This window comes from Argopecten irradians, chromosome 1, assembly GCF_041381155.1.
Source record: "Argopecten irradians isolate NY chromosome 1, Ai_NY, whole genome shotgun sequence".
In the NCBI taxonomy this organism is placed as follows: domain Eukaryota; kingdom Metazoa; phylum Mollusca; class Bivalvia; order Pectinida; family Pectinidae; genus Argopecten; species Argopecten irradians.
The window spans coordinates 30,196,618-30,216,598 of NC_091134.1; the positions used below are offsets into that span (position 1 = coordinate 30,196,618).

Consider the following 19,981-nt stretch of genomic DNA (forward strand, 5'->3'; position numbering starts at 1 on the left):
AATACTGTGGTCATCAACTTCATTTGTTGTTTATCTGGGCTCGCCGATCTATTGATGTGTTTGTTTATCTGGGCTCGCCGATCTATTGATGTGTAACTCTAAAGATAGCTAGTTGTTAATTAACTACATTTTGTAACTCCAAATCATTCAGTAGTTTCCTGCTGTGATGTATCATGGGTAGTCTTTTAATGGTGTTCTGTTCTGATGTAACTAGTAATTCATCGAACCGTAACGAACACTCTACATCGGTTGTGTTCATTCCTGTCTGAATAATGCAATAAACACCATACATGTACATACAGTTTTTAATTTCAAAGGAGAGTTCGCGCATTTTCTAAAAATAAAACGTCATACAGATTTTCGTTCATGAATGTCTGTCGTTCCATTTGTTATCCACGGGTATTGAAGTTCGCAAAATTGTATTTTGACCGTGACTATAGCGAAGTTAAAAGAAACGATACAGTATGAAGATATACGTCACCTATTCGTAATCGAACACCACATTGATTTTTATCATTTTTAAAGACCTACTTTACAAATAAGAAATAAAGTATTAAACTTTGATTTTAAATGATATAAGTACATTTGAAATAGTAGTTTTTTTCCTACTTTGTTTTTAGATGTAAGACCAGGCTACTAAAGTAACCCAATAAACATTCCTTACATTACGGAAATTCATTAACTTCAAATGTTCCATATGAAATTATTACAGAAGCTAGGAGATGTTGTAACCTTATAGTAGGTTAGTCTGTTTTTATTTATTTATCCTAAAACTACAGTACTGCAAACACTGAATCCTGCTTACTATGCCCTCTGGTCTTAACTACACCATTATCTGTCTAGAAGTATTTTGAGCTATTACTGCAGCTAGGCTTAGGTACCTTATTATTTTCAAGAGGGTGATATTTTCTTGATTTCGCGATCGTTCATGTCCAATCCAATGTTCATAATGAAACGCTGCTACATACGATGTACGTTTAAGACTAATAACGTTACAATAGTTGCAGATGCTGATTTCCATTACCTCCGAAAATGACTCGTCCCCAATGGGAAGAAAGTTTTCGATAAACGTTTTTGGTACGATGTCCAAATTCATTTCTTCATAAGAAAAATAAACTACATATATTAGTTTCAAAACAACACAAGAATGATGGGACTGTATTGAAACAAGCAGGAGCGATAATGTAAATGGGGGAAAGGGTTTAAAGTGTTGAGTGCTAGTCCATTAACTATGGCCAATCAATGGGTATTCGGGTGCTCAAGCGTTACTACCTGATGAAATAATGTCAACGCCCACAATATCAATCCGAAAGATTGATGACGACATCATTCGGACACTTTTCGAGGTGCTGTGATTTTCACCCGGGACCAGGGATTATCCAAGCTAGATAAGGCAGTATTCTTTCTTACTATCTACCCTATCTCAACGGAACAAGAGTACGTAAATTACGAGACAACCAAAGAATGTCGGATGGTGTTAGGCATTCTTGATATACTTGCTCTTTTACTTATGCTTCTTCGGCTTTGTATGGTGACGCCTTTCGGAATTTTTATTACACTTTGACCCCGAACCAATTGTTTAACCGTGTCCGTTTCGCACTAGTTACAAACCAGGTGACCCTTTTATAACATCTATTTATAAAAAAAAATAGTTTCGATATGTTTTCCGAAAATATCTTAAAACGAAAACTAGTGTCAGTTTTCAGTATTTCTAGGAAGGCGCTGGTTGTGTTTGTAAATTAGGACTAACTGGTGATAACTTATGAGGCTCGTTAACAAGTGTGTGTATACAACCATTACAAAAAAATAATAAAATCACACGCTTTACATCGTTTTTCTTTGTGGATAAATAATACCCGGACTAATTAAACTGGCATATATCTCAGACGTGGCCTACATTCGATTTTGCGTATGTATTATTATTTATTATTTCGTTATTTATCTCAATCAATTTGTTTGTAATTTTATTTCATTTTTTATTTGTTGTCTTAAGTTACTATGGAGCAAGAAAAGTGCCAGTAAACGTTGGCTTGCATTACAAGCTATGACTATCGTCGTGCTCAGTATCTCAACACTTCATTTCGGCAATAGTGTAACGCGTCCTTGATACATAAACCTAGATAAACCATTCTTCTTCTTTTAACCTTTAGCATTTATAATCCTATGTTGACACAGCTTATAGTTATTGTTTATCGCCATGACCTTAGTTCCAGAGCTAATGTAATACGCCATCAACCACAATGTACACAGACATACAAGATAATACAACGATTCGACAGAATATCGGACACATACCAAACCAAGCCTCAATTTCTCGAAACTTAAGTGCAGACTTAAGTCAAAACTTAAGTTTTTCTCCTTATGTAACTTATATGAAAATTTATAACTTAAGTCAGTTTTTGATTTAAGTTTGTTTCGAGAAATCGGAGCCGGGTCATGTAATTAATCTTTATGCGAACAGATTTCACATATATACAAAATTATGTTCATCAATTATACTTCAACAGAATACTTGCCATGTTACGAAGGACGATCCCTACGAAGAACTAACTAATTCATTTTTGATTCTCTTACTTTTATAAGATTTGTGTAATGATTCCATTTTTTCTGGTTTTGCTTTAGACAGTGACAAATAATCCTATTTGCTGATATAAAGCCAGCGTTACAGTTGATCTAGCCAATAAAATCAATGTTTGCGAATCCGTTCTTACAGGGCATGCGCATTGAAAACATGCGCCTATATCTGTTTATATAATGGCTGGTTTTAGTTTCTATCCTTGATTGTTTTATTACCTATTAGTTTTAAGTTTTGCCGATAGAGTCACGTCATTTGACTTTTATGTTTCTCTTTTCATTTTTTTCCCAATAAGATTTTTATCAAATGCATATTGTGTTTTTGTTCTTGACACCAGTATAGCGAAAGTTTTTTGCGGTATCTAGGTTGAAATTACTGTTGAAGGTGACTAGTTTATATCGAACCGAAAAAACAATGGTATTATTGATGGAGTTGATTTCCTCTTTGCATGTGAAGAAACGTTTATTTTTCTTACATTTCCAATTTAAATAAAAGAAAGAAGGCAGCAACGCAACAAAGTATTGTCACCTTTTATCTATCGATGATCTTTTTACTAATTCATTGCCTGATTGTTAGTTACGAATCCCAATGTACGTGTATTTTGAAATGCCATGAGGTATATAACTAGATATTCTAATATCTAGTTACACATGTGTTTTACACACAGGATATTAACTGCAACTCTGTCAAAATTCCTTAAAGTTGCTTCCAATTTACGCCATACCTTTAGACTAACACAAAAACAACTGAAAATCGATGTACTTTTGTAGGTATATTTATATGTATCAATGATAATGAAGACAACAACTTCAAAGGTAATATTTGCGGATGTAAATACGGCTTCACATGAAGACATTGCCAATATAACCCCAGTGGGTGTAAAATATGTGGCCTCTCCCTATACCAGTCCGCTTCACAGTTAGAGGCCAATCTTAGGTACCAATACTCCTTCGAGGGGTCAGAGTGTCCGAGGAGTGTCCAGTTTTGTGTCCAGTTGCATATGTCACCATGCATACGTCAATAACACTCTAAATGAATGCATAACTTGGTTTGGGTGGTGCAGTCATTTTTTTAATTTTCGCCACGAACGCTTCCACCTTTCGTGTACATTCTTGCTCCTCTAAACGCTGAAACGTAAAAAGGTATTTTTTGACATACCATTCTACACCGATCAGTGCTAAAACTTGAACGCCTACTTCAAGAGTTCTATCATTAAAGTATCTACTAATATATAAGTGCTTTTCTTGACCCCAACATATCAGAACAATAAGGATATTTGCTTAATTGTCCAACTTTGAAGCCAAATATGAACTTATATAGTTATCGTGAAATTTAAAAAATACTGAATGGCAAGAACGTTATAAGAACAGTACAGATTGTCAAAACATTAGCTGAAATCAACACATGAAAAAAGTATGACAACTTGAAAATTGCATAATTATGTCCGTGTAATATCCAAATAAGCTTTTTGTTGCATGTTACGATACGACATTGTAATAATAAACAATACCACTGATACTCATTTTGGCGGAATCTTTTGAAATTATATTAGTTGATTAAATGCTTCATAAGTAAACCATTTTCTTTTCACTCTGTGAGATAACATGATTGTTCAAAGTTGATCTGTTCGCCTTTTTCGAGGCTATTTTGATGTCCAAATTGAATAATATAATTTATGTCTTTTTATGCAAGAATTATTCAGGCAATACCGTCATTTTTCACTTTCTATGTAAGCTACAAGAGACAACTACATGAATATCAAGATACCCCCAAATAAAAAAAATGTGAGGTCTATCAAATCCTCATTTAGTGTCATTATGACTAAACTTCTCAAATTGTTTAAGTTCCTAATTTGAAATATAAAAAAAAATGTGAATATATTTTTTTGTAAATCATCAAAATGCATAATTCTTTGGCAGATTTTACCACCATAGTGATGCTTTCTTAATAATTTTTCTTTCTTTTATCAAATACATGTATTGAATATGTAACGTTTTTTTATTTTTCCACACAAGAGATATCTTCACCCTGCTTACTAGCTCTAACCATAGTAATGCCCAAAGTTGTATTCTCGTTGTCTACTAGCTGTAACCATAGTAAAACCCAAAGTTGTATTCTCGTTGTATACTAGCTGTAATCATAGTAATACCCAGAGTTTTATTCATCTTGTCTACTAACTGTAACCATAATGAAACCCAGAGTTTTATTCACCTTGTCTACTAGCTGTAACCATAGTAAAACCCAGAGTTGTATTCACATTGTCTACTAGCTGTAACCATAGTAATACCCAGAGTTGTATTCTCATTGTCTACTAGTAATAACCATAGCAATACCCAGAGTTTTATTCACCTTGTCTTTTAGCTGTAACTATAGTAAACCCCATTGTTGTATTCTCTTTGTCTACTAGCTGTAACCAAAGTAAAACCCGAGTTGTATTCACATTGTCTACTAGCTGTAACCATAGTAAAAACCAGAGTTGTATTCACGTTGTCTACTAGCTGTAACCAAAGTAATACCCAGAGTTGTATTCACCTTGTCTACTAGCTGTAACCAAAGTAAAACCCAGAGTTGTATTCTAATTGTCTACTAGCTGTAACCAAAGTAATACCCAGAGTTGTATTCACGTTATCTACTAGCTGTAACCAAAGTAAACCCCATTGTTGTATTCACCTTGTCTACTAGCTGTAACCAAAGTAATACCCAGAGTTGTATTCTCATTGTCTACTAGCTGTAACCATAGTAAACCCCATTGTTGTATTCTCATTGTCTACTTGCAGTAACCATAGTAATACCCAGAGTTGTATTCACCTTGTCTACTTGCTGTAACCATAGTAAACCCCATTGTTGTATTTTCATTGTCTACTAGCTGTAACCATAGTAAACCCCATCGTTGTATTCTCATTGTCTACTAGCTGTAACCATAGTAATACCCAGAGTTGTATTAATCTTGTCTACTAGCTGTAATCAAAGTAATACCCAGAGTTGTATTCTCATTTTCGACTAGCTGTAACCATAGTAAAACCCAAAGTTGTATTCTCATTGTCTACTTGCAGTAACCATAGTAATACCCAGAGTTGTATTCACCTTGTCTACTTGCTGTAACCATAGTAAAACCCCATTGTTGTATTTTCATTGTCTACTAGCTGTAACCATAGTAAACCCCATTGTTGTATTCTCATTGTCTACTAGCTGTAACCAAAGTAATACCCAGAGTTGTATTCTCATTGTCTACTAGCTGTAACCATAGTAAACCCCATTGTTGTATTCTCATTGTCTACTAGCTGTAACCAAAGTAATACCCAGAGTTGTATTCTCATTGTCTACTAGCTGTAACCATAGTAAACCCCATTGTTGTATTCTCATTGTCTACTAGCAGTAACCAAAGTAATACCCAGAGTTGTATTCACCTTGTCTACTAGCTGTAACCAAAGTAATACCCAGAGTTGTATTCTCATTGTCTACTAGCTGTAACCAAAGTAAACCCCATTGTTGTATTCTCATTGTCTACTAGCTGTAACCAAAGTAATACCCAGAGTTGTTTTCTCATTGTCTACTAGCTGTAACCATAGCAATACCCAGAGTTGTATTCATCTTGTCTACTAGCTGTAACCAAAGTAATACCCAGAGTTGTATTCTCATTGTCTACTAGCTGTAACCATAGTAATACCCAGAGTTGTATTCTCATTGTCTACTAGCTGTAACCAAAGTAATACCCAGAGTTGTATTCTCATTGTCTACTAGCTGTAACCATAGTAAACCCCATTGTTGTATTCTCATTGTCTACTAGCTGTAACCAAAGTAATACCCAGAGTTGTATTCTCATTGTCTACTAGCTGTAACCATAGTAACCAAAGTAATACCCAGAGTTGTATTCTCGTTGTCTACTAGCTGTAACCAAAGTAATACCCAGAGTTGTATTCACCTTGTCTACTAGCTGTAACCAAAGTAATACCCAGAGTTGTATTCTCATTGTCTACTAGCTGTAACCATAGTAAACCCCAGAGTTGTATTCTCATTGTCTACTAGCTGTAACCATAGTAATCCCAGAGTTGTATTTCATTGTCTACTAGCTGTAACCATAGTAAAACCCATTGTTGTATTTCATTGTCTACTAGCTGTAACCATAGTAAACCCCATGTTGTATTCTCATTGTCTACTAGCTGTAACCATAGTAAACCCATTGTTGTATTCTCATTGTCTACTAGCAGTAACCAAAGTAAACCCAGAGTTGTTTCATTTCTACTAGCTGTAACCAAGTAAACCCAGTTGTATTCTCATGTCTACTCTACTAGCTGTAACCAAAGTATACCCAAGTTGTATTCTCATTGTCTCTAGCTGTAACCATAGTAAATACCCATTGTTGTATTCTCATTGTCTACTAGCAGTAACCAAGTAATACCCAGAGTTGTATTCACGTTATCTACTAGCTGTAACCAAAGTAATACCCAGAGTTGTATTCTCATTGTCTACTAGCTGTAACCATAGTAAACCCATTGTTGTATTCTCATTGTCTACTAGCTGTAACCAAAGTAATACCCAGAGTTGTATTCTCATTGTCTACTAGCTGTAACCATAGTAATACCCAGAGTTGTATTCTCATTGTCTACTAGCTGTAACCAAAGTAATACCCAGAGTTGTATTCTCATTGTCTACTAGCTGTAACCATAGTAAAACCCAGAGTTGTATTCTCATTGTCTACTAGCTGTAACCAAAGTAATACCCAGAGTTGTATTCTCATTGTCTACTAGCTGTAACCATAGTAAACCCATTGTTGTATTCTCATTGTCTACTAGCTGTAACCATAGTAAATACCCAGAGTTGTATTTCACTTGTCTACTAGCTGTAACCAAAGTAATACCCAGAGTTGTATTCTCATTGTCTACTAGCTGTAACCATAGTAAACCCAGAGTTGTATTCTCATTGTCTACTAGCTGTAACCAAAGTAATACCCAGAGTTGTATTCTCATTGTCACTAGCTGTAACCGTAGTAAACCCCATTGTTGTATTCTCATTGTCTACTAGCAGTAACCATAGTAATACTCAGAGTTGTATTCACGTTATCTACTAGCTGTAACCAAAGTAATACCCAGAGTTGTATTCTCATTGTCTACTAGCTGTAACCATAGTAAAACCCAGAGTTGTATTCTCATTGTCTACTAGCTGTAACCAAAGTAATACCCAGAGTTGTATTCTCATTGTCTACTAGCTGTAACCATAGTAATACCCAGAGTTGTATTCTCATTGTCTACTAGCTGTAACCAAAGTAATACCCAGAGTTGTATTCTCATTGTCTACTAGCTGTAACCATAGTAATACCCAGAGTTGTATTCTCATTTTCTACTAGCTGTAACCATAGTAAAACCCAGAGTTGTATTCTCATTGTCTACTAGCTGTAACCAAAGTAATACCCAGAGTTGTATTCTCATTGTCTACTAGCTGTAACCATAGTAATACCCAGAGTTGTATTCACCTTATCTACTAGCTGTAACCAAAGTAAAACCCAGAGTTGTATTCTCATTGTCTACTAGCTGTAAACAAAGTAATACCCAGAGTTGTATTCTCATTGTCTACTAGCTGTAACCATAGAATACCCAGAGTTGTATTCTCATTGTCTACTAGCAGTAACCAAAGTAATACCCAGAGTTGTATTCACCTTGTCTACTAGCTGTAACCAAAGTAAAACCCATAGTTGTATTCTCATTGTCTACTAGCTGTAACCATAGTAAACCCCATTGTTGTTTTCTCATTGTCTACTAGCAGTAACCATAGTAAAACCCAGAGTTGTATTCACGTTATCTACTAGCTGTAACCAAAGTAATACCCACAGTTGTATTCTCATTGTCTTCTAGCTGTAACCATAGTAAAACCAATTGTTGTATTCTCATTGTCTACTAGCAGTAACCATTGTAAAACCCAGAGTTGTATTCACGTTATCTACTAGCTGTAACCAAAGTAATACCCACAGTTGTATTCTCATTGTCTTCTAGCTGTAACCATAGTAAAACCAATTGTTGTTTTCTCATTGTCTACTAGCAGTAACCATTGTAAAACCCAGAGTTGTATTCACGTTATCTACTAGCTGTAACCAAAGTAATACCCACAGTTGTATTCTCATTGTCTTCTAGCTGTAACCATAGTAAACCCAATTGTTGTTTTCTCATTGTCTACTAGCAGTAACCATTTAAAACACAGAGTTGTATATACCTTGTCTACTAGCTGTAACCAAAGTAATACCCAGAGTTGTATTCTCTTTTTCGACTAGCTGTAACCATAGTAAACCCCATTGTTTTATTCTCATTGTCTACTAGCTGTAACCAAAGTAATACCCACAGTTGTATTCTCATTGTCTTCTAGCTGTAACCATAGTAAAACCAATTGTTGTTTTCTCATTGTCTACTAGCAGTAACCATTGTAAAACCCAGAGTTGTATATACCTTGTCTACTAGCTGTAACCAAAGTAATACCCAGAATTGTATTCTCATTGTCTACTAGCTGTAACCATAGTAAACACCAGAATTGTATTCTCATTGTCTACTAGCAGGAACCATAGTAAAAACCAGAGTTGTATTCACGTTATCTACTAGCTGTAACCAAAGTAATACCCAGAGTTGTATTCACCTTGTCTACTAGCTGTAACCATAGTAAACCCCATTGTTGTATTTTCATTGTCTACTAGCTGTAACCATAGTAAACCCCATTGTTGTTTTCTCATTGTCTACTAGCAGTAACCATAGTAAAAACCAGAGTTGTATTCACGTTATCTACTAGCTGTAACCAAAGTAATACCCAGAGTTGTATTCTCATTGTCTACTAGCTGTAACCAAAGTAATACCCAGAGTTGTATTCACGTTATCTACTAGCTGTAACCAAAGTAATACCAAGAGTTGTATTCTCATTGTCTACTAGCTGTAACCAAAGTAATACCCAGAGTTGTATTCACGTTATCTACTAGCTAGCTGTAACCAAAGTAATACCAAGAGTTGTATTCACCTTGTCTACTAGCTGTAACCAAAGTAAAACCCAGAGTTGTATTCACCCTCCCTACCAGCTGTAACCAAAGTAATACCCAGAGTTGTATTCTCATTGTCTACTAGCTGTAACCATAGTAATACCCAGAGTTGTATTCTCATTGTCTACTAGCTGTAACCATAGTAATACCCAGAGTTGTATTCACCCTCCTTACCAGCTGTAACCAAAGTAATACCCAGAGTTGTATTCACCCTCCCTACCAGCTGTAACCAAATTAATACCCAGAGTTGTTTTCACCCTCCCTACCAGCTGTAACCAAATTAATACACAGAGTTGTTTTCACCCTCCCTACCAGCTGTAACCAAAGTAAAACCCAGAGTTGTATTCTCATTGTCTACTTGCTGTAACCATAGTTATACTCAGCGTTGTGTTATCCTGCCTACTAGCTGTAACCATAGTAATACCCAGATTTGTATTCACATTGTCTACATGCTTCGACCATATTGATGGCATTGAATTAACTCTGCTGTAATATAGTCCCATCGCCGCATTTACTTCGCTGATGGCAGCATCGTTGAAAGCGTGAACACTTACATCGTTACGAATAAACAATAGCCATTGAATTAATTGAATTAACACATGACTCTATTCTCCCAAAGATATGAAATAAAGTGATACATTGAAATTCTTTCTGCGTCAGCCAAACTTACCGCATCCTCTTTTAGAAAGTCCATTCTAGAACGGTTGGCTATTGAAGAAGACGAAGGCCTATTCAGCATAGCACTATGAGATCTTCTATCAAATATCTCTGTTTTCCTCTGACTCGCGGCACTCTTGGCATTCCTTAATTTAACATGTTCTCTCGAATTTCGTTGCTTCTCTAAATATGGTTTGTCTGTGCTATTTATAGAATCTAATGATGGATGACTATTTCTTGTCGGAATATCTGTCTTAAACACCACTTGTGATGACTTTTTGGCGTGTAAATTTGGATTCTTATACTCCTCGATTTTACCAGGAACAGGAGGCTTTGAGATCCTTGTGGGAGAATAGTTACTTGCTCTTGAAAGATCGCTTTGTTTTCGGCGCAAAGAGTCGGATGAGTATGCACGTCTATTGAGAATCGCCGTGGACAGGGCTGTGTTGTCGCTTATTGTGCCGCGCGTTGAGCTGTTCCATCGCTTTAAAACCATTTTGCTTACATCCCTCCTTTTCTGGGTAAGAACGGCATTATCGTGCTTAATTTTGCACACACATGCCACACAATGACTGTGGTTCCTAATGTTATCTTTTCTTTTATAGAAATCAGAATTAAACTTCTTTGACTTTCCTGAAGATTCACTAACATTGAATGTAGAAGACCCAGGTAATATCGCAAACCTATCGTTAGGTTTATAAGATTCGTTCGGTTCCACAAGCTGCTTTAGAGATACCTTGTCACCTCGAGCGTGTGCTCTTAGAAACGCATATACTTTACCTTTTGCGCTTCCAGAGTTTTCGTAAAGGTCAATATTGTTTTTCTCTAGGTCTTCGTTAATTTCTTTAATAATATTCTCAAGATTCCTTATTTCACTCTCATAGTCGATATGATTATCGTATGAAGGTTCATGTTTTTCAACTTTCTCTATAGTGATTTTTGACTCGCCTATGACATATGTATCCGTTATAATTTCTGAATTTACTGAATATGGACTAACGTTGCCAGATGCATGTTCAATCTCCACCTCCGGTATATCACCATCTTCGTTATGCAGATGTTGTCTCTGTGGACTTTTGGGTCTACCCGCATCCTCGTCGCTTTCATTTTTAAAATCGAACCAGCTTTGTGTTAGAGTGTACTCGGGAAAATGATCTTGATCAGAAACAAGGGATAATTTTGGCGATCCGTCCGAATGATAACGGAAGCCCGGGGGCGGAAGTTTGACGTCTCGTAGGTCGGAGGTAGAGCTTAAACCCGATACATGTTTGGAAAAAGTGTATCGAGAGCCAAGTGTGTGGAGAAGTATTCTCTGACTTCTTCTTGCTTCTTCAAGAACCTTGAATTTCTTCTTGTCTATCTCATCCCATTCCTGAATAAGTTTTGAAAGTTCCACCGCATTTTGTGGACATTCAATTAATTTGGCGTCAAAATAAATAGGCCCAAGTTTCTTCTTTGCATCCTGCAAGGCCTTTGATGGTGCTAGGAAATCTACATGAGCCCTCTTTGGTAATACAATGCTCATTGCATTTTCCGCTCCTCCATTGATCTGTCGGTTGTTATGCAATTCCATCTTTACACGATTACTACGACGTCATCAGTAAATGGACGTATTATCTGTTACGTCATCAATACTGTTGTCTATCACGACGTCAAAACTGGCGGCAAATCACTGAGCTCGAAACAGTTTTACGATATCTTTGTTCTGGTGAGTATCAGATATAAATGTTTACCAATTGTGTAAGAATCGAGAGATTCTTAACAAAATAAGCTGAGAATAAAGAATCTGGTTATTATGACGGAAGAACGTACAATAAGACTGATCTCCTCTCAGAATCCGATTCCGATCTAATGGAAGGCGATCAATTACCCATTCTCGGGGGAGGCATTGCATGTAGTTTTGTATTTTCATAAAATAGAGTCATATTCTGATAGAAGACGCTACCATGTAAATTCGTGTCCAATCCTACAAATTATACATATGTAGATCTAGATGCGATGGCAGGTACTTGTTGACCAGTATAGGCAGATTCCTTACATAAAATTGGAGGAAGTTAAATCGTGCATTAGAAAGCTTGATGAAACAAACTCAACTAGTACACGTATGGAATATAGAATTATCTATGCCCAATAACAAATAGTATAGGGCTACGTGAAGAGTAGTGTGCCAGCCAGCCCGGCTCGAACCCGTGACCACAGATTTTATAGATTTTATGGTCCGCTGCATCTACCGATCGCGACTGAGCCAAGGGGAAATATTCCCTAGATCGAAACCTACATGACTTTTCCTTTCAAATGTGTTCACCCCCAACACAGACCACTGACCCGGGTTCTCTCACCAAGGAAGACTGTCACCAAGAGCCAGTTGTATTCTACGGCACCAAATTAAATGTAACAAAGCGAGAGTAGTATTTCACGAGCCGGGCTCGAACCCAAACCAGTACTGCATGGTCCGTCGATCTAACGACCGAGCTGAAGTGAAATTCCCTCTAGCCCGAAGCAGAAGGCTATCGTATCATTCTGTCCTGTTGTATCTAAAATCGAAGTCTAGTGCAAGGTTATAGAATGATGTAATCATGTTATTTCTCTCTATTTTTTTCCAACTTTTTGTTTTATTTTCCAAACAATGGTTTACGACATCTTCAAACAAGATATCTATGTAAAAAAAATATTTCACGGCAAAGCATTCATATCAATCAGTCCTAGCATATTTTATTGATAGATGGATTGATTGCATAGATAAAAAAGAAATGACAGGAGTAATCTTTAAAGATTTTTGGGAGGAACCTTGGCCTAGTTGATCATAGTATACTTCTTTACAAGTTCAAATTATTTAAGTTATATGTGCCGTATTTTTCATAGTCACGAATCAAGAAGAGCTTTTAATATGTTATTCAACTCCAAAAGTTACCAACATTTTGAGAATTACAATACTTTCAATGTATAGATTTTAATTTTACAAGTACAAAAAGGACTGAAAATGGTTTTTGGCACAACTGCCAAAAATCATTATATTAACATCTTCAGTGTAATGAAATGAGTACACGGTCACACCATGAAGCCATCTTGTTGTCCACAATTTCATTGCACAATTTTACAGTATTATTAGTAATTGTTAAGTGATTTCTGAAGGTATATTTCCATCTAAACATGTAAAAGGCATAAAAAACAAGAATTTCACAGTGCATAACCAATGTGTTCTAACTAACGTTTATAAGGCATTATATATGTTTGTCTGTCCTTTTGAATGATTTTCACAGCTTCATTCATTAAAACTTATGGTTTTAAATAGATAATTGAAGAAAAATAGCATGTCCAAATTTTCGACCAGTTACGGCACATATAACTTTAAACATTTCACCATCAAGTATTACAATGTAGTTGGTTTGCTTCATACTTTTGAAAGTGCAATATAGAAATATCTCCTCGTCACATTGAATTTATAAAACCAGGAGTTCTGCAAGGGTCGATACTTTGTCATTTCTTGTTTGTAATTTATGTAAAGGATATGCCGCTATATCACAGTCGCGCTTTTTTGTTATAAGAAAGATATGATATAGATATAGATGTCTTGGTAATATGAGAAAAATTGTCAAATAAATATATGTTTGCATATCCATGTTCATGTATATTCTTGTGGTACCTGGCAATTCAAAGAAAATTTGAACTAAATTGCAAAATGGTGCACAAATAATAACATGAAACTAAATCGACGGAATAATTCATGTGCCATTTTCTTCTTAGTAAAATGGCGTCATAAAAAATACATGTCTACAATATGGAAAGGAACCAGTTAAGGGGAGGTAAATCTTATTATAATTTCGTTTGCAAGCTTTTTCGTAGTTGTTTCTAATGTTACAAAATGTATTGCAATATATCTCGAGTGGGAAACAAAAGAAATGTATACCAGTGTATCCATATCAACAAATTTAATTGAAATTATAGGATATTATACCGAGTTCTGTCTAAAAGGAAATATATAATTTGCAGTTTGTTTTGGTAAAACCCCTAACCAGCCAAACGAATCGCTTCAACCAACTAATACTAGGCACCATCTAGCTTATGCACACGGCACAACAAAGTAAAATATAAAATCCTAAATGCTATTTGAACGAAAAGTAAATCATAAATTTAACGCCATAAGACTTTGTTATGGAATTTAATTCTTGGTTTTAACATGTAGCTCATTATGAGGTATATATCTTGACTGTGTCGTAAACAAAATGGAGGACTTACTTTCGATTTCGTGAGTTAAGATTATTTCCTTTTCCGACCGAATTTCACCTTTAAAAATCAACTCTCATTTATTGCATGTCCCGGTAGTGCACAGGTCGAATTTTCGAGTTTACAATCTACAATTTAGAAATTAACATGTCCGTTAAAGCTGTTTGCGTATTGAAAGGTGATTCGGAGGTGAAGGGTGTTGTGCATTTCGAACAGGTAAGATTTGTACAAGTCGTGTCACCACAGTTACAGTAACGTGTACAGTAGGCAATACACCAGAAAACACGCCGGCGACGTCGTCTTGGTACTTCAGTACCGTGTTGAAAACATGTGCTCGAAGTTCTGACTTTAGGCCTAAAATAGAAAATGATATGTTCATATCATAAATACCATAAAAGAATAACAACATGCAATCAGCTTCATATTTTTAAATAAATAACAGAAACATATAATAACTCTAACAGCTGAATCCGGAAAAAATAACCTCATGACTCCTGTTTTAAGGGGCTGCATTCTTTTTGTCATTGTGGACAGTAAGTAATATTGAATTGACTTATATATTATTTTAGAGTCAGAATTTGGAACTTCGAACACCTGTCAGTGGCGTTGGAAGATGAAATGTAATGAGGGGGGGGGGGGAAAGGTCCTCAATGTTTCGTAACACCCCCCCCCTCGCGCGCCCCGCACCCAGGAGATACTCGATTACAGGGGTTTCATTATCTTCCAGGAGGGGCGGTACAATTGCAATTGCAGGGGGTACTTTTCTATACCATCTGTATGCTATCTAATGTAATTTAGTCCAAATCAGGTGGTACCACAGCTAGGTTCAACCGGCAAAAAGTACTGGGTACCGCCTGATATTGAAACCCCTGTCAATGATATACTTTTTTCATATATCATTACGTAAAATGCTTGTACACATCTGTTGACAGTGGTGTAGCTAAGAGGAAATTGATGAATACGCAAAATAGCTTGCGAGTTTGGAGGGTCCGGGTGTCCCCAGGAAAAATATTACGATTTATAATGACTGAGATGAGTTCTACCATATATTTTGATGATTTTGCGAGCGCCGAAGACGCGAGATTTTGGTGTTTTGGGGGTCCGGGGGTCTTCCCCGGGAAAAAATTGTTTGATTTTGAATGGCAAAGTTGAGTTTTATGATGCATTTTGTTGAATTGCGAGCGCTACGAGTTTGGTGATTGGAAGGTACGGGGGTCTCCCCCGGGAAAAAAAAATTACAATTTAGAATGGCTGAGATGAGTTTTACGATGTATTTTGCTGAATTTGCGAGCACCAAAACCTTCAGGTTTTGTTGTTTTGGGGGTCCTGGGTTCTCCCTCAGGAAAAAAATTTACAATTTAGAACGGCTGAGATGAGTTTTACGATGTATTTTGATGAATATGCGAGTGCCAAAGGCGTGAGATTTTGTTGTTTGGGGGTTCCAGGAGTCCCCCCTGAGAAAAAATATTACGATTTGGAATGGCTGAGATGAGTTTTACAATGTATTCTAATGATTTTAAAGCGTTCTTAATACAGTAACTTTTCGATTCAAAGTTACCTGCATTTAGAAATCATAATTGTGAGTGACGTCATGCCATTATGCAATGCATGTATATGCATAAAATAATTGGAAACCAATTATGGTAATTCAAAGATATTGTCCTCATAATTCTTTCAATAATGATAAAACCAAAATTTTATTCTTCAGAAACAGCGGATTAAATAATGAAATGAGATAGAGATTGATAATGTTGGTGACTGTACGTACCTGTCATATATATTGCATATTATACAAAGTTGTTTTTGGTTTTCAGAAAGACAATAAAGTTCATTTGACAGGAGAGCTGACAGGACTGACTAAAGGCCTACATGGCTTTCATGTGCATGCTTATGGTGATAATACCAATGGTAGGTATTTGGAAGGGTTCCCCAATGCCAAATACAATATACTATGTTAGGCCAACTGCCCTAAATGGGCACAATGACTAAAGTCATCATACTGTCCGTCTGGTGCTCTGTATGCTGTTCATTAAGGCCCAGTTTATTGATGTTGGGAATATATGCTGGTTGAAGGGCTATACACTTTGTTAGATGAATGACCACAGGTGTAAAATAGGCTTAAGTATTTGAACAATTTTGAATTATTAAAGACCTTATTTTGGACTTGTAGCATACTCAGTCACTTTAGGTTAAAGAGCTACCAAGTTTTTTTTAGACGTGAACACCCTTCATCTTCATTAAAGGTCACAAGAGTCAGATAGGTTAAAGTGCTTAAACAACTTCATGTTAGTGACTAAGACTTTAAGAGGACCAATCTACTGGAATTAAAATTAGACTTGTAATTCCACTCCAATATGATGCTCTACATTACACTCCAATATAAGATATAACTCCCCTTTGGGGGTCACATCAGGACAACCCCTGGCCTAGAATCGGAACACCTCGGGACGTAATGTAATAGCCTTTTATGTTTCCGAGAGAATCAACCATAACTAAGATTCCATAGGTGAGATGCTGATTGGCTAACCACAGGGGTCATGCTGAGGTGACCCTGAACAGGGAGTTGTTAGATCTTGTATTGGAGCATAACATAGAGCATAGTAGCTATAGTGAAGTGGAATTACAAGTCAAATTTGAATTACCAGGTACATGTATATTGTCTGAAGACTAAAGACCTAATACCTTGTATTGGGCCTATAAAATGGTTAAGTAATTATAAAGGGCTACCAAGTTTGCTGCATGATGTCTTTCAAGCTTAAAGGGTAAAATCTTAAAGACTTCTTGTAAATAACTAAGAAGCCCATAGATGTGATATTGAGTTTGAGATATGATGGGATGACGGGCTTCTGAGTTTGTTAAAGTAAACTACCTTGACCTTTATTCTAGGTCACAGCACTCAATAGGCTACATTTAAAGTGTTAAGCAATTTATATGTGTCAGGCTGTACAAGTGCCGGGCCACACTTCAACCCAGAAGGTAAAGAGCATGGTGCACCTACAGATGAAGTAAGACATTATGGTGATCTGGGAAATGTAACTGCAGGAGATGATGGAGTAGCTAAAGTTGATATTGTCGACAGTCTGGTCACATTAACAGGGGCAAATTCTGTCATTGGCAGAACCATGGTGGTAAGTTGGTTATCCCTATTAAGAATTGAGTAATTGCTAAATCAAGTTGCATGGTGTCAAAATTACAACAGTAATGAAAAGATACAATAAAATTGACATCATTATGTAATATGAGGTCATAGTTTTTGTACTGATCTTGTACATTTATGTTATAATTATCAAAGTCTGCTGGTATGGACATTTAGGATAAAAGTTTAAGATGAAAGGTGAGAGATAAAACTGCTACATTTTACACAAGTAACACAATATGACTAGAAATATTGATACATTCTATATTGTTTCAGATCCATGCAGGCGAGGATGATCTGGGTAAAGGAGGCCATGAACTGAGCAAAACAACGGGTAATGCTGGAGGAAGATCGGCATGTGGTGTTATTGGCATCACACAGTAGTTTCTTTATCAAAGGACTTGTGTACATAATTAAGACTCCAGAAAAATGCTAATCCAGAAAATTCAAGACGATGAGTGCTTAATTGAAGTTGTCTATTGGTATTATTCAATGGAAGAATCAGTCTCATTGACCAGTATGTGCTGTATGTTTGTTAGGAGTGATTAATGCATGTAGAACATGTGAAACAACATATGTATTCCGTTTGGGTAAATCTTTTGTTAGATACAATCTTTGTTTTTTATTGGTTTTCAGATTATGTAGCAATTCCAATATAATGATGAGTGATGTAACATTGACATCTCATTTCTTTTGGTTCAATATTAGCTACACTGTATTTGTTTCTAATTGATCAGTACAGGCGATAAAGTATAAGCCTTAATATGATGAAGTATAAATAACTGTAAAGGTTATACTTAAATTCATTTTATTTGCACAAATCTTTATACAGGTATCTATACTTGCCAAGTTATGAAATAAATATACATTTAATCAGAAGCAATCATGGCTTTAGTTGTGTATGTATTTATCATAGCACAGGCGTCTGGCTCTGTAGCCATTTCTCTCTCTTTATATATGTAATACTGTGTCAACGTCTTTAACTCGATTGGCCATAAAACACTGCCAAATTTCAGAAAAAAAAAGAATAATAATTAACAAACCGTTTAAGACTTGACGATGGGGATACTTTCAATGGACAGCCTGTATCTTCGCTACATATCTAGACTACTTGCATCTTGTCAATGTTTAAGTTAAACAGATACTAGCAAAATATTTAATTCAATAGATTCTTTCAAAGATGTTTCTGCCTCTTCTAATATTAGAAAAGTGTTATAAACATACTGAGAAATAAGAATTATGGACTGTTATTTACACCAATACCGTTCATCTTTTTAATACCATGGTATATCTAAGACTTACTCCTAAAATTTCTATACATAGCAAGAGGCCCATGGGCCTTAGCGGTCACCTGAGTTCGGATACAGAATGAAACAAAGACACAAAAACACTATATATATTGGCCCATCAGGCCCTTGAAACCAGTCGGTGATTTTATACAACTGACTTTTCAATCTATGAAGAGTATCTGGTTCCATCAAATCTGAATTCAGAAGAATTTTTTTTCTTATTTTAGTCATTTTGGCCCTGCCCATCTACCCCTGGAGGTTGGCCAGGACCAATATGGATATGATGCTAAAATGCTATCACAGGGTAATAATTCTAACCAAGTTTGACCTATTGAAAATTAAGCAAATAATGCTCATAAATGTGTTTTTCCAATATCAATTAAAATAGATTTGACCTCTAATCAGGGGAAAGTCTGAGATGCCAGGGCCATGAAATTCACAATTTTTGTAAAGGGCCTTAAAAAGACCTTCGAATCTATGAAGAGTATTTGGTTCCATCAAATTTGTAAATTCAGAAGGGGACTTGAAATTTTAGCCATTTTGACCAATTTTGGCCCCATCCTCTAGCCCCTAGGGGTCGGCCAGGACCAATATGGATATGATGTTAAAATACTATCTCAGGCTAATAATTCTAACAAAGTTTGACTCATTTCCTATTACACATGACAAAATAATGTTCAAAAATGTGTTTTCCCTATATAAACTATAGTAAACTTGACCCCCTCTCCAGGGGGGGGGGGGGACCCCAGGGTCATATAATTCACAATTTTTGTAAAGGACCTCAAGACCTTTTAATCTATGAAGAGTATTTGATTCTACCATTTCTGGAATTTCAGAAGAAGATTTTTGAAGTTGTAGCCTATTTGACCCCTTTTGGCCCCACCCCTCAGGCCCCTGGGGTCAGTCGTGGAAAAATTGTTAATAGGATTCAATGGCCATCTCATACTGATAATTCTGACAGCATTTGACTTATTTCCTATTACAAATGACCAAATAATGCTCAAAAATGTCTTTTCCCTATATAACCTGTAGTAAACTTGACCCCCTCTCCAGGGGGGAACGTGAGACCCCAGGATCATATAATTCACAAT

General features: G+C 36.1%; 2 protein-coding genes across 2 annotated transcripts; one reads left to right on the forward strand and one right to left on the reverse strand.

Moving 5' to 3' along the window:
* Window positions 1-3,344: 3,344 nt before the first annotated feature.
* Window positions 3,345-11,830, reverse strand: LOC138323647 (uncharacterized). The gene is made up of 2 exons (XM_069268415.1): window positions 10,255-11,830; window positions 3,345-3,702 (listed from the first exon to the last, which is right to left on the reverse strand). Exons 1-2 carry the CDS (start codon window positions 11,812-11,814, stop codon window positions 3,604-3,606), a joined length of 1,659 nt encoding a protein of 552 aa, XP_069124516.1. The 5' UTR covers window positions 11,815-11,830; the 3' UTR covers window positions 3,345-3,603.
* Window positions 11,831-14,521: 2,691 nt separating this feature from the next.
* Window positions 14,522-18,484, forward strand: LOC138323656 (superoxide dismutase [Cu-Zn]-like). Its single transcript, XM_069268424.1, has 4 exons — window positions 14,522-14,681; window positions 16,280-16,373; window positions 17,406-17,593; window positions 17,878-18,484. The coding sequence occupies exons 1-4, from the start codon at window positions 14,613-14,615 to the stop codon at window positions 17,983-17,985; spliced, it is 459 nt and encodes a 152-aa protein (XP_069124525.1). The 5' UTR covers window positions 14,522-14,612; the 3' UTR covers window positions 17,986-18,484.
* Window positions 18,485-19,981: the final 1,497 nt, after the last annotated feature.